Source organism: Chroicocephalus ridibundus, chromosome 2 (assembly GCF_963924245.1).
Source record: "Chroicocephalus ridibundus chromosome 2, bChrRid1.1, whole genome shotgun sequence".
In the NCBI taxonomy this organism is placed as follows: Eukaryota; Metazoa; Chordata; class Aves; order Charadriiformes; family Laridae; genus Chroicocephalus; species Chroicocephalus ridibundus.
The window spans coordinates 62,724,525-62,747,635 of NC_086285.1; the positions used below are offsets into that span (position 1 = coordinate 62,724,525).

The following is a 23,111-nucleotide window of genomic DNA, read 5'->3' on the forward strand; positions in this document are numbered from 1 at the left end:
CCATGGCTGGCCGTCCCGGAGAGAGGTAAGTGTTCGCGTTCCAAGAGTTGCGGTTCCCAGCCGTGCGCTTAAGTTGAAAGCCGCAGGGGCACAGGCCGGGAGAGCCCAGCCTTGCAGGGCCCTACGGCGTGGCGGCGCTTCCGTCGTTCCAGAGACCCCTCCACCCCCAAGCGACAAGCCTCCTAGGCTGGGGGGGGGGGGGCGCAGGCCTGTCCCGCGGCCACGGGGGGGATCGCGACAGGTCGGGGGTGTCCGTGGCGGTGGCGGGGTGTCGCTGCCGCAGGGTTGAGCACAGCGGCCCGGGGCCTGGCGGGGCTGCCCCGCGCGCCCCCCCCCCCCCCCTCCCCGGCCGGGAGCTGTGCTACGCGCCTCTTCCCCGCCTCCTCTTCAGCCTTGATCGAGGCGCTGGAGGTTTCTCCCCGGCGGGAGGGACCGTAGGAAATAAAAACAAGTGTTTGCGGCGCTGGGGGAGGGGGAATCGCTGCTCCCGCTCTCCAGCCGCGCCGCCCTGCCCTGCCGCGGAGCCGGGGAAGCGAGGTAAACTTGGGCGGCCGTCGGGAACCCACGGGAGTGGGAGCGCGCGCGGGGCCGGTGCGGGGCTTTGTTCCTGGTGGGGCGGAGGAGGTCCGGCGGCGCGGGGGGAGCCCTCGGCGGGCCGCGGCGCCTTCGCGGTGGGGGGCTGAGGAGAGGAGGCGGCTGTGGGGCCAGCCGCTGGCGGGCGGAGGGGCCGTGCGTTCGCCCTCGGGGCCCGTTAGGGTGGGTGGCGGGGGGGCGTTGTTCCCAGCGGCGGGCCGGAGCGCCCCCCTATGCCTGGCTGTCTGCCCCCGGCGGTGCAGGCCAGGCGGGGGCCGGGCCAGCAGGCGAGGGGAACAGGGGAAGCCGTGCGCTGAGGTTCAAGGGTTCGTCTCTACGGGGAGTGCAAAGGTGGCGGAGTGCCGCCACGGGGAGGGCGGGATGGCGGCGGTGGGCCGGGGGGCCGCGCCGTCCGCAGGCAGGGTCCGGCCGAGGGGCCAGGAAGGCGCTCTCCTATCTGGGTAGCTAGGCTGGGTCTCTTCATGCCGAGCAGCTTAGCGGCAGGCAGGCGTTTCACTCCTGGAAAGTTACTTAAACCTGCGCGTTTATCAAGCAGGGGGAACCCTCGGTGCGGGGCTGAGGCGACTCCGGCAGCGCGGAGCCGCCCCCACGCTCGGCTTCTCGCGTCGCCGTCTGCTGCCAGTCCTTGCGGGGGCTGCCCTCAGCCGCTGCCCCGCATCTGTTTGGTGTCTGTGGTAAACGGTGGTGTCTTTCGTACGCACGTAAATACCTCCTGACGCTCAACTTCTAGCCGATGGCAGTGGCTTGCCATCACTGGCTAAAACTGCCGGCCGTCTTACGAGAAAGAGCAAAATCTCTAGTTGCTTACTGGTGCTTTTCTTGCATAAATTATCCATATGAGGAATTGAGGTTCAGGATGTTTTTGTGTCTTCTGGTAACTGTCTAGGGCATATACAGCTTTTGGCATTGGCACTGAGCAGGAGCGCAGGCCGGATGGCTCAGGCTGCAGCGCTGTGATCCTCCAAGTTGGAATGGTCTCCTGAGCAGTAAGGAGTTGTGCCTCAACGAAGTGTGTCGTTTCCAAGCCTAGGATTAGGTGATAATTACGGTATTTTGTGTAATTTGAAATGCCCTTTTTTTTGGGATGTTTTTTACATGTTAAACGGTGTATTTTTTGCGTGTGTGTTGAGGAGTGCCTGGTGATAGTCATTACATTTGTAACAGCAGTGTTTACACTTTACTAGGTATGAAACAGTGGCAAGAGCCACAAGGGCTGTAACTGTACAAATGAGACTTTGGGTCTATTTTATGTGATGTTTGATAGGAGACTTCTGGGTACCGTTCAACACCATGGCTGATTACAGATGTCTTAAGCTGGCTAATTTTTAAAAGAAACTGCTGCAGTTAGTTAGTCAAGTTCATAGAAGGCCAAGTGGGGCTTTTGCTGAAACTAATGAGGTTCTTGATGACTTTGAAGCTGTGAAATAGAACCTCTGAAGTACTGGAAGTAGTAGCTTTTTCATCCTATGTAGCCAAAAGGGTGCTTTTGTTTGTTGTAATTAAATTGATTACTTCTAATAACTAATGTTTATTGGAAGGCTTAATGAGTTACTTAATTTGTTGGAAGTACAGGTGCTCATGAATCAGTGCTGCATTGTCAAGAGTTTTTCATGAGTTAAATTAAAACAATCCATTTCATTTCAGTGTAGATGTGTACGTACCACGGGGAATGGTTATTTAGAGAAGGCAGTGGCCACAAGTGGTTTAATCAAGTGTTCCTTGCAATCTGTGACTTAATCCAAATTACTTTTCTGCAGTTCACACTTCATTTTACTGAACAACTGTGATATTTTAGGATACCGTTACCATTGTTGTTACCTTCTTTGGCCTGCTCATGTTTCCTGGTCATGCAGAAAATATTTATAGCTGGAACACAGAAAAAGATCCCTGTTGTGTGTTCTTTCTCTGGCTCTGCTGCTTGCAGAGTGGCATGTGAGTCCATCCCTCAGGCTTATCTCTCTCTTTGACCATAAGATCTACGGCTGGCAGAAGATGTGATATCACTGAGATAGTGATATAATAATGCAGAAGATTAGAAGAATACAGCAATTTCTTTTGCATCTGACAAAGGTGATAGAGAGTTTCTTCATCACTTTTGTGTCTGACTTTCCTTCTCTCAAAACGACAGAGAATGAGGTGGTATTTTGGAGAGATCTGTGAGGCTTATTTGAATAAAACATGATTAGTATAATTACTTGTGTGTCTCCTAAACATGTTTTAACAAAAACAAAGATGGTAACTGACATAGAAAGCAGTGCTAAAATTGCAGAACAAGTGTAACGAAGGAAAACCAAATGTGGTCAGACATTTGCAATACAAGGAAATTGATATAGAAGTCACTAAACATACTAAAAGAAGCGTAGTGGTTGGTTAGGCACTTAATTTTAGGGCTTAGAGTTCTGTTTCATTCCTAGTGAGAATTTCTAGTGTACTTTTTCTGGCTGCCAGTTGAAGAATCAAACTGTTAACTCGCATGCCAGAAGAATCTCTTGATTGTTACTGAGTACCTATTGAGAATGCACAATGCCTACCATACTAATGAAGGCTGAATGTACCTTGTCCATCAGCTTCACGAAACTTGTCAGAAATTTATAGTGGGGTTGGGTTTTTTTGGGGGATAGAGGAAAAAAAAAAAAGTACTAAACCAGCTTGCACATTACTGCTTGTCATTGCGTTCTTGTGATATGAAAAATCCTGTGTATTTCTATAAGTAAAGCTTTGTCATACTTTCGCCCTTTTAAGTGCAACCTAAAATATTGCATGGCGCCAGTGCAGCCAAGTCCGCACTGGGGAAGGGCTTCGCGGCAAAAAGGGCCGGCAGGGGGCTCCTTTGGGGGCTTTTTGAAGCTGGGAAAAGCGGCTAGTCTGTGCTGGGAACCGGCAGCTTGTGGGTGGGCTGCTGAGGAGCCGGCGGCAGACCTAAGCAAGGCATACTCGCTGGCGCCAACCGCCCCCCTCCAAAAAAAGCCTTTCAGAAGCGCAGCGGCCAGGTCGCTGGACACTGAGGGAGGAAGCAGCGAGTGGGCGTCACCCAGGGCATCACCTGGGAGCACCACGACAAGGGCAGGCTCCCTGGGTGGGCGAACGGACACGGCAAACGCAGTGCGACACGACACGAGTCAGGGCAAACAGCACGTGGGCGTCAGCCGGGTGTGGGGAAGGGCACGCAGGAAGGAACTGAAGCTCTGCCAGCTCGGCTGGTGAGTCCTCTTGGTGGTCATCACCCTCTTGGAAGGAGCTTAGCTATGGTCTCCACCTGGCAGAAGGTCATGTTTTCAACCCCAGCCACAATGGATGTGGGAACCCAGATAGAGCTGCCACAGAAACATACAGCCGTCCAGGTCACAGGCTGCAAGGGAGTGCTGGAGCCTTTCACTGGTAACAGGTGGCAGCTGTGAGAAGTGCTGTGGCGTTGTGAACAGGTGAACGATCTGCTCGGCCTAGTGGCAGAGCTGTGGAGAGGAAGCTGAATGGTTAAGGTGCATTAGGGAGGCTGAACATGAAATAGATTGGTGGAGATAGTCTTCTGCTTCTCTTGAAACAGAAATGGGGGCACCTATCAGAAAGTAACCAGGATCAAGGGGTCCTGCCCCTGTCAGGCAGAAGCCTAAATGAAAAGAGTGAATGGAGGTAAGTTCATGGTTGGGGCAACAGGTGAACTCCCTGAGATGCTGAGAATAATAAGAAGGGCTTCTACAGGTATGTCAACCAGAAAAGGAAGGTTAAAGAAAGTGTACGCCCTCCACGATGAGCAAGAATGGCAAACTGCTAACAACAGACAAGGAGAAGGCTGAGGTTCTCAACAACTTTTTTGCCTCGATCTTCACTGCCAGCCTCTCTCCTCACACCTCCTGAGTTGAAGGACTGCAAGTCGGGGTCCTGGAGGACAAAGTCCCTCCCACTGTAAGTGAAGACAAGGTTCGTGACCACCTGAGGAATGTGAATATACACAAGTCCATGGGACCCGACGAGATGCGCCCCAGAGTCCTGAGGGAATTGGCTGACGTAGTTGCCAAGCCACTCTCCATGATATTTCAAAAGGCATGGCAGACAGGTGAAGTCCCTGGTGACTGGAAAAAGGGAAACATCGCACCCATTTTTAAAAAGGGTAGAAAGGAGGACCCTGGGAACTACTGCCCTGTCAGCCTCACCTCTGTGCCCGGGAAGATCATGGAACAGATCCTCCTAGAAGCTATGCTAAGGCACATGGAGGACAGGGAGGTGACTCGAGGCAGCCAGCATGGCTTTACTAAGGACAAATCCCGCCTGACCAACCTAGTGGCTTTCTACAATGGAGTGACTGCATCAGCGGACAAAGGGAGAGCTACGGATGTCACCTATCTGGACTTCTGCAAGGCCTTTGACATGGTCCCCCACAACATCCTTCTCTCTAAGTTGGAGAGATACAGATTCGATCAGTGGACTGTTTGGTGGATAAGGAACTGGCTGGATGGTCACATCTGGATGGTATAGTCAATGGCTCAATGTCCAGATGGAGAAGGGTGACAAGTGGTGTCCCTCAGGGACCCGTACTGGGACCAGTGCTGTTAAACATCTTCATCAATGACATAGACAGTGGGATCAAGTGCACCCTCAGCAAGTTTGCAGATGACACCAAGCTGAGTGGTGCGGTCGACATGCCAGAGGGATGGGATGTCATCCAGAGGGACCTTGACAAGCTAGAGAGGTGGGCCCATGCAAACCTCATGAAGGTCAACAAGGCCAAGTGCAAGGTCCTGCACTTTGGTCAGGACAATCCTCATTATCAATACAGGCTGGGGGATGATGTGATAGAGAGCAGCCCTGTGGAAAAGGACTTGGGGGTACTGGTGGATGAAAAGCTGGACGTGAGCCAACAACGTGCACTCGCCGCCCAGAAGGCAAATCGCATCCTGGGTTGCATCAAAAGAACTGTGGCCAGCAGATTGAGAGAGGTGATTCTGCCTTTCTACTCTGCTCTCCTGAGACCCCACCTGGAGTACTGTATCCAGCTCTGTAGCCCTCAGCACAAGAGGGACGTGGACCTGTTGGAGTGGGTCCAGAGGAGGGCCACGAGGATGATCCGAGGGCTGTAGCACCTCTCCTATGAAGACAGGCTGAGAAGAGTTCTGGTTGTTCAGCCTGGAGAAGAGAAGGCTTTGGGGGGACCTTATAGTGGCCTTGCAGTACCTGAAGGGGGCCTACAAGAAAGCTGGGGAGGGGCTGTTTGCAAGGGCATGTAGCAACAGGACGAGGGGCAATGGTTTTAAACTAGAGCAGGGTAGGTTTAGATTAGACATTAGGAGGCAGTTCTTTACAATGAGGGTGGTGAGACACTGGAAGAGGTTGCCCAAAGAGATGGCGGAGGCCCCATCCCTGGAGACATTCAAGGCCAGGCTTGATGAGGCTCTGAGCAACCTGGTGTCCCTGCTTCCTGCAGGGGGGTTGGACTAGATGACCTTTAAATGTCCCTTCCAACCCAACAAATTCTGTGATTCCCCTGAGTGATTCTATTCTATGATTCTATGACTCCCCCCTGATACTGAGTCATTGAGTAAAGTTGGGAAGATAACAGTGGAAACATTTATTGAGATGCTAAGGTACTTACTCACTTACGTACCTCATGTTGATGGTTTAAGAATTAAAATTAATTGCTTAAGTGAAATAGCACTACGGAGCAATTCCTGTTGTTTATTATTCAGAAATATTAGGCCTTTTTATCACTGCCATTGATTGATAGGCTAAGACTGACCAGCAACAAGGAAGTGAAGCCTAGAAAAGAACCACCTTTGCAGGTGAGGTTAAACTCAGCTCATGTGCCTTCCACACAGAGGACTCAAATACAGGACTGAAAGTAACCAGGAGTTACCACATCTTAAAAACTACACGCCTGAGCTGTTGCTGAAGAACCTTCTCTTGGAAAATCCCTCTTGATGGAGACTCTCCAACCATGAAAGATGATGTGTGTGATAGGAGAGGTGGGGGGGCAGGAGTGAGTTAGCGCTTCAGGCTTTTTTTGTTGTTCTTGGGTGGTTTTTTGATGGTGTGGGTTTTTTGGTTTTGTTTTTTTTTTGCCTTAGTACCTTTGTGGCTGGAAGGCTAGAAGCAAGCCAGGTGACTGTACAGCCTCTCTGATAGTCAGTTAATTGTTTCTTATACTGTAGGCCTATAATAAGGATTTGCATGTAAGTATTTACAGGTGTTTCGCAGCAAATTATTTTAGTGAGAGGTAGAAGATAAGGTTGGGGGAAGCACGCATCCTGGAAATGTCAACGCTATTAAAGTTTTGTCAGGCCAATGTCCCCAAAGTGAGGCCTGCTGTTTGATGATGAAGGAAAACTGAGTTTCAGAAAAACAGTGTGGAAGATGGTATTTTGCAGCTGGGGATAGAGCAATCTGCTACCCTGCTGCTTGCAACACCCCTAGCACTCTGACAGGAACGTACTTCATTGTATTGCTTTTGGCTTTTAAAATTAATCCTTTAGTGCAGTGCTTGGAATGGCAGAATAAACATAATGAGCTACATCTGATAAATGAGAGAGTGAGGGGGTTTTCTTGCTGTCTTTATGGCAGTGTGTGAGAGTCTGCACTGATAATGGTATTGCACTTCATGCATGTTAAGTGCCCCCCGCTCCCTTTTTTCCCCACTTGATTTGGTAGTCTCCTGTATTAATATACTTAACCATGTAACTGTGCTTTTAAAGTTGCCTTTTTTTTTGCATAGTTTAAGAATATAACTGGACTTGCACACTCAGGATTTCTTAAATTCAGGAAGGGTGTGTAGCTGTTCTGTGCTTCATGTATTAAAGGCAGAATTTCCATAGCCTGCAGGGTCTGTTGTAGTGATCTGCCAGTGATAGGAAATTAACATTGCCTTGCTTCACAGGGACTAGGTGTTCACCTTTCTTTCTTTTTTTCTTTTTTCTTTTTTTTTTTTTTTTCCTGCCCATGCTACTATCTAATTACCCTGCGGGTACAGACCTGTGTGATAACAGAATTGAGATAATTAATTGCTTGAGGCATAAAGTGACAGGTTGATTTGCAGTAATCTGATGGACAGGTGTGGTGATACAGCCTGCTTCCAGTGCACCTCCACTGGAAAAGACCTGAGGAAATTAAGCAGCCTCAGAGACAGAGGAAGGGAAGCTGCTGTTATGTCTTTGTAGCTCCTTAAGCTATATAGACACTCTCTTAGCTTTGGGGATGGGAGAAAGAGGATCTTAATCCATTTAGGAATGCATATATTTAATTTTGGGGAATGAGAAAGAGAATGGTGGTGTATGGAGAGCGCTCTATTAGGTTTACATGTTCAGGAGGCACTTCTGGAGGTTAGCTTTTTTATTTATCTATCATTCTTGCATTGACTTACTGAATGACAAAAGTGGTGCTGATACCTTTTAAGCCTAAACCACAGAAATTAACAAAAAAAAAATGTAAAGTTGAGGTAATCTTTTTTCTTCACAGTTTGTTGAAAGCTGTATGCCTGTGGACGGAGTGAAAAAGTAAGTGATCATGAATTCAACCTGCAGACTTAAGTTTTTACTTGCAATTAAAATGCTGTTCTTGAAGGAGGTAATTTTAGTTGGGTAAACTGTGTAATCCTGCAGTGCAAATGAATTTGTAGTTCTTCCTTGCGTTGAAAAAAATCATTAGACCATATATAAAACTTCAAACATGCCATCCTGCCCTCTTGTCCCTTGCCTACCATTCTCAATCTGTATATTTGGTAAGCTCTTTCCCACTGATCAATAGGAGTGTATTTATTGCTGTCTTTTTAGTTAAATGGGTTGGCTTCCTTTTCCCATAGGTCTTTCTATACTTGCCCTTTTTCTGCAGCTAGTACTACTAAAATTCATTTGAGAAGGTAAGGTGAAAAAAGAAGCCACTAGGGTGTAATTCAGTGAGGGCTGTTTATATTTGTATAAAATTGTCTTGTTGGATATGAGGGTCTCTGCAGAAATACTTCCTCTAGCAGTGTTTGTGGGTTGTTTTTTTTTTTTGCACCAATAAAAAAAAACCTAAGCATGTTGCACCTTCTGTCTTTCGCAGACAAAAACTTCAGGTTTTTGCAAGGCTTCTTGGTTGCCAAATTCGGACACTTTTGTGTCCTGATCACCCATGTTCATCCCCATTAATACATTTTGAGGCTTTTTTCTGGTGTCATGTTTCTGTTTTAGTGGTTCAGCAGGTGGCTGCAGTTGAAAGTAGCCCAGGGGACACTTCCATCTGGCTTGCCACCTTTTCTCTGGAGGGGATGAGGAGGGCCCAGACAGCCGTGTGGTACGTTCTGCAGCTCCTTCCAGCCTGCTGGTCAGTGTCAGGTTGCCGATACTGCTTCTTGTCCTTGCAGAAGTGTCTGTCTCCTCTTCCTTCTCTCCTCTGGTAGCTACAATGTCAGTAGCTAAGTCCTCTGTGCTGGCTAGCATAAATCCTCCTGTTTCAGGGCAGCAGCTGGATTTGTAGTGGCCAATGGAGATGAGTTGATGCTGTCAAGTTGGTAGTTGTGGGGGTGGGGGCAATTGAGGGCATCCCACTGGGAAGGAGGGAGAGGGGAAAAGTTGGTTTTCAGATCTGAGGCTGGGCTATTGTAGTAAATAATCCAGTATTCATGGAGCCGAGACAGATACTGTAGCACTGTGTTTGGGGTGCTTATCTGCAATGTGGAAGCAAAGGAGGGCAGGAACTTCAGCCTGAGCCTTCCACATCACAGGAGAGCGTACTGGCTTAGAGGTCCTATGGTCTTCCCTCTTTGTATGCTGTGAATGCAGACTCTCCCCTTCCCACTTTGGTACTTTAATATGAACTACCAGGAGAGACTGAGAGATGCTCTGGCCAGGCACAGCTCGAGCATTCCTGGCTGTTTGATACCAACCACAAGCTAATGGATTACTCAATTAGAGGTTTCTTCTGAAGATGGGGTGGTTTGTAACATGTAGCTCTATCAGTGTTAGGCTCTGTACCACATCATGGGCACCCTTTTGCCCTTCCTGGGGCTAGTGAAGAGGGAGACATGATCTGTGTTGTGCAGCCTTACATGATTTTTCCCCAAGTAATAAAGGAATTAGTCGTGGAAACACAACTTGTGTGCGTCCAGGCTTTTATTTTTTCTAGCTTTAATGATTAATAGGCGACAGTGGCTTGTTACAAGATACTTTCCTGGAAGTTAGTGTCCTGAAAATAGTAACTATGAGAGCAAAGAATATCTCTGTGGGTATTGTGTGCTTGTGTGTCTGGGAACAGGTTATTTCCTGAACATATGTGTTAGGTTTTGTTTACTTGGTCTGTCTGAGCCTTTCTATAGTGTTTGCAATCCAAATTTAACAAATTGTTGGCGTTGTACTTTTGCCAGGTTATGGCTAGTTTGCCTTTTTAAAATTATATTCATACATGAAGAAATTTCAGCTGCCTGAATTTCAGTAACAAACTGTTCCCTTTGGGTTTGATGAAGCAGTTATTGGCTGATTTCTAGTTCATAAACAAACAGCCTGTTGCTATGGTCAAGAAGTGAGAGCCTGGAACCTGACTAGTTCTGTGGTTAAAATCATTGCTGTTGATTTTAGTATGTAATCAATTTAATTTGTGTTTGAAAAAACTCTGAAAACACTTCCTTATGATCACAAGGTATCTCACTTATTTTTAATAAGCCTTTCCTAAAGTGTGCTGTCTTTTTTTTTTTTTTGCAGTCATTCACTTATTCTTGCAACTGTCAGCAACTCTCAGCCTTCAGAATTATTTTTATTTTCAGTTGAGACAGATTTGATTTGGAAGATGAAAAGTCAAGTACAACTTATAACCTATTATTGCAGCTTTTGGGAAACCTGGCATTGCCAGTGATAGTTTCGATAGGTTAGGGATTTAAGATCAAACTCTGGGGAGGGTGTACGTTTTTAGTAGTAGACTGGATTTTAAGCGATAAATTTTTAGATTAGTAGATTTCAGTCAAAACTCTGGGCTTGTTATTAGTCTGTTTCTTAAATTTCCTCTCTGCTTTCTCCTGTCTAGTCCAAATACTGAATTTTTTTTAAGCATCTAAAAAACCTACTATTCTATTTAAGCTGCTCTTGCTCTTTGGCTATGGTTTGAAAGCAAAATTGTGGTTTTTAACTATCAGCAATAGACCTGTTTTAGAAATGCATCTTCAGTCTGTAAGTAAAATATAATAAGTAAATATTGGCAAGTCTCATACACTTTCTTTAGAAGTTACTACTCTGGAAAGAAGTGACTGACAATAATTCTGTAGTCGTTTTCAAAAGAGTTCCATGTTTTGTGCTTTTTGTAATCTTGCAGGTGTTCCATTTCAGCAGATACTGAGCAGTGACCTCGCTGCAGCTTGAATCCAGCTGTCCTGCATTATTTGGAGAGCTTTTCATGTTCTGCAGTATTTTTATGGGGGCCAGTATTCCTTTACTTGTCTTGCTTTTTTCTGTCTTATATGCTGTGGTTACTTAAAATATTTTGGAGCTATCCTGTCACTCCTTTGTCTGCTGTACAAAAGCATACTTAAGTGTGTAGTCTTGAGTGTTAAGATTTGTCTGTCTGTATTAAATTACGTATGTGTTTCAAGATGCTTAATGATGGGGCAGGGGAAGAAATAGGTTTAAGTCTGGCTGGAAACTCAATTTTCTTCTGTAGAGTTCTTGCTTTTGAGGCTTAAAAATTTTGCATTTTCTGTTCAATATTGTGGTTTTACTTCTGTGCTGCTTCATGGGATTTGGTTCATTTGTGATTCCCCCCCACCCCTTGGTAAACTTGGACTTGTCTCCAAGTAGTGGCTTTCCTGAAGCACAAGTTTTTTATTGTTAGCATTGATGAAGTGCATCATGGGATTTGTAGTTCTCTTTAAAGAAACTAATCTAGAGGACTCATGCCAGAAGCCAGCTAGAACTCCAGCCCCCAGGAAGCACAAGAGTAGCTTTTGCTGTGAGTATTCTTTTGTCAAATACCTGCTTTCTCTGCTCTGCAAAGGTATTTTGAAGAAAAGAGTAATTTTTTAAAATGCAGTTTTTGGCTTTTTATTTCTGTGTAGCTGAAACGCTTTAGCTGTTTCCCATGTGTATGCATGTTGTTACTCTCAGTTTTATTTTGAAATGGATGCTTATTCTGTCCTGAAGAGATAATAGCCATTCTTTTTGCATTTTAGGGGCATAAAGTGTGTCAACAAGCAGACCTTTCCTGAAAGCTAGAGACTAGGTTGTGAGGCAGACCAGATTTGATTATGGCCTGCAGGAGATAGTGTGCTACTCCCCAGGAAACAAAATTTGGGAGCTAATTGGGAAAGAGTGGCTGTGTTCAGCTGTGACATCTGGAATCTGCAAGTACAGAACAGTACTTCTGGGGAAAACCTGATTCATAGTCCAGTTTAAGATAATAGTATCAAAATAGTCAGTGATCGTGTGGCTAAAGAAACGTGTTTCCATGTTGCCAGAAGGAACTGATAAATAATCAAAGTATCTTTAAGAATTGTTTTTTTAATGGTTTGGGCTCTTTTGAGGAGGGGAAAGCACTGTGTCATCCCTAGTTGGGGATTTACATTACATATTTTTTGGACATACATTTGGGACAGTTGGGGAGATACATTACATCCTGGAACAATTTCTTTCTCCTTCAAGTCTTTCAAGGAAATGGATGCTTCTTTTACAGTTTGTTTCTAGAGGGAACGTTGCCTGCATTAACGTTTTTGGGTCGTTCAGTTTACTTGCTTTGGCTTACCCATGTGGGTGCTGTTACAGTTACATGTAGTTATTCCCTAATGAAGACCTGTAAAGCTGAGAAGGGAAAAACACTTCAAAATAGAGTAGGAGTGTTCAAGCAGGCAGAATTTTTCTCTTTGTTGTACTTGAAGTGGTGAGGGAAATGAAGCATGTGTGCAGAGCAAATAAAGGTTTTCCTATGAGTCATTAACTATCTTTTGACAGCTCTCAGAAGAGTGGTGAGCTTGCTCCATTTATTTCTTAATGACATGAAATTGTGCACCAGTTTTATTTGTTTACCATGACCATGAAATTTCCTGTATGTGCTAATAGATTTGGGAGTTTCAGTTCAAGTAACTCTGACTTACTGTATTCAGAACTGAAGTTCTGCACTTTCTGAAAGAAAAGTGTTATGCTCACGCGAAGATTGAGTGCAACTTCAGTGTTGTATGGCTGATATAATGAAGTATTTCAGGTGTAGCTGGATACATTAGTTAAGGAAGAAATTTAATTATTTGGAGAAGTGTGAACTCACCTGAGTGAGGTTACAAGAATACAAACTGAGGATTTCACAGATTTAGGGATGTTGCCTAGAGTCACAGGCAATTTCCTAGCTATTGTAATTATTGCTGAGCAGAATTCAGCAAGAGAAAAGGTATTCAGGAGAGACACGGTCAGTGGGAAAGGAGAATAATGAAAATACTCCTGCTTAAAAGTGGTATGAAAAGGCCTGGAGAAAAAAGGAAAGAGTGTTTCTGGGGTGGTGTTTTTGACCTGCATAGGTCTTTGAATATAGAGTTCCTGGGAAATGCAATAGTTGTGATCACTTTGGGGCCACAGAGCCTATGTATGCTGTTATGCCTTTGTGTTGATCGAGATTAGGAACTGGCAGACCTGAGTTATGTGTTGTTTTACCCAGACTGTTCTGTACTTCAGGAGTAAAAATATCATTTCTTGATTGTGTTTTGGCTCTTTTGGTTATTTGTCTTTTGCTAAGAATCAAGATTTTATTTTTAGGGTGATGTATTTGTAATGAAAAAATTGGGGGGGGGGGTAATGACAGATGAACTTTACACATACCAACTTCAGCAAGATACTCCGAAGAATAATACATTACTTGGCTATAAGATGTATACCAGGTGATGAAGTACTTCAGGATGCCTTTTGTATTTCTCTTCATTATTTGTAGCTGAATAATTTTTTAAGGTGTGCTGTATTCTCTTAGTTCCCTATGTTGTAGCAACGAGATTATTGATTAATCCTGAATAGCTGTATACAAATTTGTTTCCCAACCAAATGACCGAAACTTTCTAAGGGGAAAGAGAAATATGCTAGCTCACTAAAGAAAAACCCAAAGCTTTTCTTTTATTAATTCTGGTGTTCATATACGCAGCAGTGCTCCCAAAAATGTGATGTAATTTTAGAAACCAGTCCTCTGAGTACCTCCTCCTTTATTGCTAGCTTACTTTTACAGGTGTAGTGAAACTGGATTGCTGCTGACATTTCAAGTATGTTCATGCACAAATATATTTACCTTCCTTCCTCTCTGTTACATTATATGTTGCTGTGGTATCTGGGCAGTTTGTGATCCTTCTCAAAGTTACTTAGCTGCATGTCATCCCAATCTTAAAAAAAAAAAAAAAGGTATCTAAATTTTAGAGATGGTGCACAGCTGCATGGAAAAACTAAACCATTTGTCCATGTTTCCCAGAGGTCTGTGGTGAGGCAGGGAGCTTTTGACACTTCCAAGATCCAGTTGGTGGGTTGGTACCTGAAATGGTTTGTGTCTTATCTCTCTTTTTATCTAATTTTGTGTATAGCCTCTCTGCAAAAGAGGCGGTGGCAAACTTGTGAGCAGTAATGAAATGAGAGAACTTCAAAGCCCAGGGATGGATTTAACAGGTGGAATTTGAAAGTTAAGCCCCTGTTCCCAGTGCGTCATTTCCTTCCTATTAATGGTGCCTAGCACAGCTCACGTTGTTTCATAAGTTGTTGGAACAACTGATGTTGCTTGTCAGCGAGCCACATCACTCTGTACGTGGCAGTTTCCCAAATTACCCACTCTTCAGTATAGTGGCGCTGATGGATGTAACATGGGTGATAGCAGGATAGATTTGCTTGTAAACTCCCAGTAGCTTTGTGGCCCAATAGCCAACTCCCATTGCCTCCTTAATCTGGCCAGTATTCTGGGGTGGCAAGAACTCGATGAATTAATGTTACTCTTGTAGCTCTTACTAACGCCATCAGCTACTAGATTTCCTGTTTCTAACACTTTTTATGAAAAATGGGAATTTTGATGCTTCTGTAGGAATAAAACTGGGCTATTTATGTTAACTCTAACTTCTTCAGTTGAACTTTTTTTAACTTCTTTAGGCTTTTTTGGGGAGAATGTAGCTTTTTTTTTTTTTTGTCCATAGTTTAGCAGAACAAGAATCTTTTTTCAGGCCCTCTCCCAATCATGATAGTTTTCAGCTTGCTGAAGAGACAAGTGTAGAAGAGTTTGACATCACAGATACCGTTTTGACATCTAACGAAGATACTGTGTAAAATACAGTTGAGCAATGGCAGATCAAATGTGAATAACATCTTGGAAATACTAAAAAAACTATCCATCATAATGTGTATATTTGCTTTTACCAGTATCTTTAGCTTCTCACACTAACTTTTTCCTGTTTATAAAGCAAATTTGCTTCAAAGAATCTGTATAGATGATAAAAACTACTTTTGCTGTTTTAGCGTTTGGAAGAGAGTCATATTTCTGTGTGATGCAGGTGCCATTTCCATCCTGAACCTTCAGTGAATATTTTTGATGAAGAATAGTATCACGTTTGATAGACAATGGGGATAAAATTGTCTCTTGGCTATCTGCATGTGCACATCTGGGGATGAAGGGGGAAGGGTGAAGAACATCTTTCAAAGAGAAAAAGAAGGGTGTGTGTATTCTGGGGAGTATCATATTAATCTAAAAGAGCTAGATACATTCTTTAAGCTTCTTGCTCTGGGAGGGAGTGGGGGGACGTAGTGTTGGGGGTGGGGGGAAGGTGGTGAACATTCCTGGAGGGGATTAATTTTGAGGTGACTCAAACAGACACTTTGATCCTTTCCATCTGCAGGTTGGCTTGTTTTAGCTTGTTAATATATGGATAGCAAATTCCCTCCTTCCTTTTATGTTTGGAAAATTGCTCATAGCCCACACATGGCTCTGTAATTGGGGAGAGATTGTTCATTCTTGCCTGCAGGAAAACATTTCTCTGTCTGCTGAGCTGGAGCTACAAACTAGATAGAGGGGATGCAAGAAAAATGCAGATGCATAGAAGGGCTACACAACTCTTATTTAAGCTATGATTTTTGAAGAAATGACCACTAATCCATCTGCGTTTGCATGCCGAACACCATGTATTCTGCAGGATGAGGGAAGTAGAATTGCTCAGTAGCGCTCTTGTGCCTCCCTGTATAGTGATGCGGTTGTCTGTAGGACATGGATACTACATAGAAACCTCAGTGAGTTTAGGGAAGTCTTCTTTATTGATAATCTGCAGTAGTTAAACTCTCTCATGAACATCATCAGGTTTTTGTGTTTCTTTCAATTTCAGACATCTTAAATACAAGAGGGAATTATTATATGTATCGAAGTGACCTAAAAGTAGACAAGGGTTAGGTGATATCAAATATTATGCTCTGTTTCTCAACCATGCTTCTTAAAGATTGTTGAACTTGTGTTCTGTTGAAGTTGTATACTCAACTTGCTCTTTTAAGTCAAGATTTTCTAAAAGTATCAGGATTTTATTCACACTGATTTTCTCAGTATTCTGCTTGGGTGCTTATCCTGCAGGTCAGATAGCAGGTTACAGCGTGATTTTATATCCTACCTCTTCCCCCACCCCAGAAGGTGCTTTGGAAATCTTTGTGTGCGTGCATGTGTCATTTCTCTCTGTGAGGGTATATCGTGCCACAAGTGACAATCTTATTTCTTGTTCAAGATACAAAATAGCAGCACATAACAACCAGAGTCCTGGCATAAGCTTATAGTATTTATTTACTGGAATTTTTCCCTGCATTGTTTATACATCTACATTTAAAGATTTTAGGGGCTTGCTTCGGCTTAAGAGTATTGCAGTTAGTTCTTTGGTTATTTTAAGGTTTCACAGAATTTTGTTCATAAACGTGATTGACCGAGGGTCCTGGTTGTGTTCCAGGATGAATAATTGCAGTCTATCCTCAGTTTTGATTAGATGCAACACTATTCCCTTATCTCTCTGCTTTTGCAGTTGGTGGCTCAATTTGGCTGCTTTGGGGTCCTAAGGAAAGAATACAAGGAGTCTTCTCACCCACCTCACAGAGGCCTTTTTAAAAGAAACTCTGGGGGTGATTTAATCCCCCTAAACTCAAAGTAATTTTTTGTCATGCACTGGTGGCTGGGCCTCTGCTAGCAGGAGTTTTTGTATTTGAGGTTGAATTTGAGTAAACCAAGCAAAGCATGTTTGGGGTTTTGTGTTTTGGGTTGGTTTTTTTTAAGGTCTGAGAGGTCTTGCATTTTACCTTCATAGGTGATATGTTTGTGTGTTTAAAAAAAAAAAAAAATCTACAAATCCCATCATTTTACAGGAGCATTAAGTGGTTCCTAATAATTGAATTCCTTTCTTAACAAATGTCTCTTGAACAAAAGAAGCCAATGACTAAAGCAAGTTGAGTGAGTGAAAGAAAATTAACTGTGTAATAGCTGCAGAAATTAGTTTTTTGAGAACTGTGTTAGATATCGAGACTTATTACACGAGGATCTTTGAAGGTCCTTAGAAGATGATTGCATGTTGCTGTCTCTGTGGAAATATTTGCTTCTAGATTTAGATAAATCAGCCAACAATGAAGGGGAAGTCATAGCATAAGGTCATGGTGTAAGCAAGCACTGCTGTAGGTTACAAGGTACTCATTATAAGAAGGTACTACAACAAGCTCATGTTGTCTGTAATACTTGGAAAATCTGGCTGCTATAAGTAATAGCATGAGTTGGACAACTGTAAATGTAAATCTAAATTCCAGGTAGTCTGATTCTGCTAGAAATTTTCACTTCAATGACCTTGCAGGATCACCTTTCCTGCTTGGGAACTGGGGTCACTGGAGCACTGAGTTGCATGAATCAAATCTCAGTTCAGGGAGCCTTATGTTTGGGGAATACCTCGCATAAACCAAGAAGTCTATAAGTAGTCCTCTCCCTTTTCACGGGGGACGCTCCTGTTAACCACATTCAGTCACAGGAGACGGTTAAACACAGCCATACTCCAAAGAGGCTGAGTAATTGAAAGATCTTAAATTTTGTGCAAAATGTCACTTTGACAAGACATTTCATTTAGTCTGAAGGCATCTGTCTGTACATGCAGCACATGCAACCAATAAGAGCAAAAAGGGCATCTACATGTTGTTCTACAGGTATTATACAATCGATATCTTGTGTGTGTGTGTGCATGTTTTGCATATAAAAGGTTCATTTGTCATGCTTAAGTTTAGAGAGTACGGTAGTTCAGGTTACTAAATCCCAGGGTTTGGTTTGTCTTAACTTTAAAGGATTTTATTACTTGTTCTAAGAAAAAAATACTAAGCTCCACCCTTTACTGCTTGCAAACTGATTTTTTTTTTTTTTTTTTTTTTGTTTAAAAAGATCTGCACTGGTATTGATGTCTTACTACCTGTTCTGTCAGCAGTGGATTTTGATTTTGATTTTCACGGTTCACGTTGTTATCATGTGTAAACACAACATGCTGGGGGCTGCATGGGGAAGGGTTGGAGTCTCATGAATGCATGGTGGTAGAATAATTGAACAGTTTCTAGAAAGTGAAAAGATGGAAAATTAATCGCAGCGAGGGGAGCGTGACAACTACAGTCAGTATAGTAATAAGCTGTGAATTGAACTTAACCTGAACTGAAAACTGGTTTGAACAGTTATCTGGCATTTTGCTTTCCTTTATGCATTTCCTCTCCCTGTTAAATTCGGTGTAGAGCTAGACTGGAAAAACTTTAGTTCTAGTGGTATCCGAAACAGGACTGAAGTGAAATGTTGCCTTGATCCTCTGGTAATAATGCTGGGAAGCCTTTTCAGGTGCTTTGGGAAACATTTTTGTAGCTTACTTAAGTGTTGTTTGATGTACAGAGGAGAAATGTATATACTTAGAGCACACCCATGTGGCCGTGTAGGGGTTAAAAGCTATTTAAAATTTATTTTAATGGGGGGAAAAAGGTTTCTAATTGTAGTGAAGTATTTTTGGAATTTGCCCTGTCAGTTAGTAACATTTCACTAATTAAAGCAACCCTTTGTTTAAACCAGGCTGACAACAGTTCATCTGGAGAGTTGGCTGGTGGACAAACCGAGGTATGTTCATTCCTCAGCAATTCCACCCATTTTGTATGCTGATGTTTCCGAAGTAATGCTTTTAACTTTTAAGAAAGTAATCGCATCTGTGAATTCCTTGTGGTTTCTCTGCTGCTGAGGGTTGCAGCCTATAAACAATTTTACTGCCTTAAGCCTTGTGTGTAATGAAAATTAGCAAATAAAACAAGCACACAGGCACTAGTTTATGGCTGTAGGCATCAGGTTTGTTTGAATGGCAAAATTAAGGGATTATAAATTTTTTCTGAAAGAATGTTAGTAAGAGGCAGTTCTTTCTTTCTCTTGTTCCGTTTTTCTTGTGTATGCTCTTGCTCAGGAGAACAGTGTATGTTCTGGCTGTGGTTTGGCCAATAAGGTTTTATGTGTTTGTGGAAAAGTGTGTTTTCCTTCGGAAATTGTACATTTGCTGTAAAGGAGAGGGAAAGGGCTACATTGATCTATAGTATCAGGTTGAATAACAAAAACAGACTGAAAATTTTACAGATTTTCCTGCCCTGAACTGCATTATGTGAAAAAAGCCACATAATACTAAAAAGCCTACATACAAATCTTGAATAGCTAACTGTATGCTTGCGGATTGTCTTTGCCTGGTGCTGTGGTATCACTGGTTGCTCATTGCTGCTTGGTTTTGTCAAATGGCTTGCTGCTTGGTTTTGTCAAATGGCTTGCTGCTTGGTTTTGTCAAATGGCTTGCTGCTTGGTTTTGTCAAATGGCTTGCTGCTTGTAAAGAAGCCTACTTAGCCAGATTAAAGATCCTGAAAGAGTAAAACTTCTGATTGTCCTGGCATTTTGAGTGAAATCTGTTGAGTGATGCGTAGCTGCTGACTAATACTTTTGGGCTAGACTGAGACTTGGTAGCTTTCTTTTGAAAGACTACCTCTTCTTGTTTAATAGACGTTCAGAGGTACACCTCAAGTCTTGAAAAAACAGTATTTCTGTTTTCTCTTCATGACACCTACAAAAATATGAGCCTGTAGATTTTCCTTGTCAGCAGATATGCAAACATACATGTCCAGGCAGTGAAGATACTTCAGAAGTTTTATTTGATTTCAGTAGCGATATCGATACACTACATGCTGCGCAATGAAAAACGTAGTGGAACAATTGGATATCAGAACCAGGATGAGCCTTTGAAATGAGTGTTCTCTAGTGTCACTTGTATTTTGTTGTACATTCCTATGAAATTATTTCAGGTTTTGCCAAGTACAACATGGGACTGTTCCTTTTGTAAATTTCTGTGATCTAGAAAATGGCTTTGTTTGAAGAATCTGTTTTCTTTTTTTTTGTGTGGCAGAGGGAGCATAACTGTTGTGATAACGAATTAGATCCTCTGAAAGTGCAAGAAAAGAAATCTAAGCTACAGTAGAATAAAAATTACGAATGCTTTGAAGGAAACTGTCATCATTCTGAGAGAAAGGGGAGAGAATGGAGTGCTCTTCCAGTACACTAATATGAAAGTACCCTTGGTGCAACAGTCAAGAAAATGGAAACTGAAGAATCCTGATGAAGTGATACTGATGAGATTGGGGAGTATTCGGTAAGAGCAGTGAGGGTTTGTGGAGTTTTCTAGTCATTAGAGGAAGAATTCAGGGTTTAAAGTGGATTCTTTGGGCCCTTAAAAAGAATCATGAAAGTCAAGTTCAACATACGTTTTAGTGAGTTTTTCTTTACTCGCTGTGATAAAAGATCCTGATTTGAGTGCCAGTGAAATATCTAGGATAGTTATGTGGAAATTTAAAGTGACTAGTTGTTTGAGCTACAAGGAAGGAGCAGGTCAATTGAGTTAAGTAACAGTTGTGTTTTATGTAATTGTTTTTCTCAACGTAATAGTTTAAATATTTGTCCTTGGGTGAGGGAGCAAGTTAATCAGCTACAGAGCAGGCGCTGTATAATAACTTCATAAACGTCTATTGTGTTTGATATCCATTTCCACAAGCCCTTTCGTTCTTGTAGCTGAATGCGATCCTTGTGCTTAAGCTATTTTACATTATCCCGATTGATTCGCATGGCAGAGGAGAGGAACTGAAGTTCCAAGCCTCAGGCCAGTAGCAGCAAATCTTTTCCTGGCTGGGTGGGAGCACACAGGGCTCACAGTTAGTAGCAGCCTGCGCTAGTCAGTGACCACAATTGATGTCATTTGTCAAGGTGGCTGTTTTGTTGTATTCCTACTAGAGGTTAATGTTTGAATGAGAATAGCTAATCGGAAAGGTAGAGACCATTTGGATCGGCAGGCAAGGGTGTTATCCTATCGCCACGCTGTAACTGAAGCAACTTTGAAAATGGTTGCAATAATAAGGTGGAGGTAAAGGTAACTTAATTCAAATTTTTCTTAGGTATGAAAATTTGCTGTTCAGCAGAAGTAGGTATAATTGTAATGATTAGCTTGCTACAGACACGTTGTTTTACTGTAACATGGTATGCTTTGCTATTGAATTTTTCTTATTCTCAGAGATCAGCATGTATATGTGAACTGAACATTATATAGTTTACTGTGAGTTCCTCTTTCAAATAAAGACAAAGCGTGAATCTGACATGGCGAGTGCTTTCTCTTTCTGTATGGCAAAATGTGACAGCATTTTGTGCTAGGAACGTCTGCCAGAGCCTGAAGAGCCTGTTTTCCATAGTACTGATTTTGGTACCAGAGTGGGAAGGATGGTTAGAGTTGGAAGCAGTGCGAAGATCAGAAGAGGAGCCTTATTTTGCTGTTTGCCACAGCAAGCAGTGTACCTCTTGTCATCAGCCTAACTCTGATTTCTCCTTAGCGTTTTAAAAATAGTTGTGCATAATGAAAGTGTTGTTGCAGTATGAATGATAGTTTTAAGCAGGAAGTTTAGACACTGTTGCTGGGGGTGGTTTTTTTGCTTATTGTGTGCTGTTCATGTTCTTCAGGAAAAATACAAACTTACTTAGTACTAGCCTCTGCTCTCCCTCAGTTTCCTCTGATTTGCCTGTTAGGGCTTAGGTGAGCGCAGACTTTGCACAATATAATCTGTGGTTAGTAGCATTAAGGGAATATGATTGAGACTTTTTGATTTAGTATACTGTTATTGCATGATGAACGCTTAGAGGGATGTGTTCAGAGTGTTTGGTACAACTAATCTTGTAATACAGAGGAAAATAAATAGAGAAGGAGTGCAAAATCTACAGTTGCAAGTAGAGTGTTTTTCATCAGCTTGTGTTCCCATAGACTCATCTGACAAGACCACACAGAAACACCGGGGAAAAATACAAAATAAATGGCTAACCACAAGTTGTCTGCTGTCTGATTAAGTAATGAAATTACATCCTGGAGCAGGATTGTTGAGTAAACATTTCTGTTTTTTTGGAGTGGCACTTAACATTATCCTATAAAAAATTTTTGTAGAAATCTGTGTAATACTAGTTTGGTTCTGTTTCCTGAAAAAGCTTTGTTATAACTTGATGGTAAAAAAATGGCAAAGCTTCAGTAAAATAGCAGCAAAATAGTGAAACTAGATGTTACGAAAGAAATGAAGTTCTACCCAAAAATGCACAGTGAAGATTTTCATATTCCACATTGGGTTCTCCCCCACTTCTTAAATTCCTGAATCCAAAATTTTGTAAGCCAAATTTTTTGGATCCTCAGGTTTAATAAAGTGCAGAAAATGTGCCTATTTTAAGTTGTTATATGGAAGATACTGTTTTAGATTACTCATTGGAACAGTCTTGACTATATGAAGTAAGATAACCTCATAAAACGAGGAAATAGTTAAGGACATAATTCCACACATGCAGAGTGCTGTTTTCTAGATGAATTACTATCATTAGTGCAGATGGTAATCTGGATGGGATTGCAAGTTAAGATGGTGCTGTTTACGTATTGAACCAGGAGTGTTTGTAATACCATTGCTTCTAGCCTGGGAGAATAAATTGAAGTATGTACTTTGGGCGGGGAGCATAGGTGTTGAGTGAAGATGTATTGGCCACAGATGCTGGTCTGCACTCTGTTCCCTGCTCAGTGTAACTCTAGCTTTCAAAGTATAGTGGCCAGGTAGACTTCATGCAGTCATTAATACTGTCTGTATCAGTAAGCCCACAGTGTTGTTAGCCTGGGTTGAAATAAAGTAGTTAAATAAGGATGCGTGTGGGGAGAGGAGGAAACTGAGCTGAGGTTGCCATTTTCCCATCCTATTGTGAATGACCTTTCATGAGATTTTACTTCAGACTTGAAAGCGTGTTATTTTTTTACTTCTTGAAGATGTAACATAGTGATGTTACAGAAGGCAGATCCTGATCGACAGTCATGGCTTCAGCTGGGATGGAGTTAACTTTCTTGCTGGCAGTTGGTGTGGGGCTATGTTTTGGGTTCAGGATGAGAGCGGTGTTGATAGCACGCTGATGTTTTTGGTTGTTGCTAAGCAGTCAAGGCCTTTTCTGCTCCTCATGCCGTGCCACCAGTGAGTAGACTGGGAGTGCACAAAAAGTTGGGTGGAGACGCAGCCGGGACAGC

General features: G+C 42.8%; 1 protein-coding gene across 15 annotated transcripts in view; it reads left to right on the forward strand.

Moving 5' to 3' along the window:
* The window catches only part of TNS3 (tensin 3), a 221,061-nt gene that overhangs the window by 30,048 nt on the left and 167,902 nt on the right, over positions 1 to 23,111 (forward strand). For 3 of the 15 annotated variants that reach the window (XM_063325678.1, XM_063325677.1, XM_063325681.1), the window contains exon 2: positions 18,580 to 18,624. The exons of 2 other annotated variants lie outside the window; for them this stretch is intronic. In XM_063325678.1, coding sequence (XP_063181748.1) covers positions 18,580 to 18,624 — 45 coding nt within the window. Of the gene's footprint in view, positions 1 to 5; positions 26 to 364; positions 538 to 8,037; positions 8,076 to 18,579; positions 18,625 to 20,873; positions 20,952 to 23,111 lie in introns of those variants that run through there. 10 more of the 15 variants (XM_063325683.1, XM_063325688.1, XM_063325689.1 and 7 more) reach the window with 8 other exon arrangements.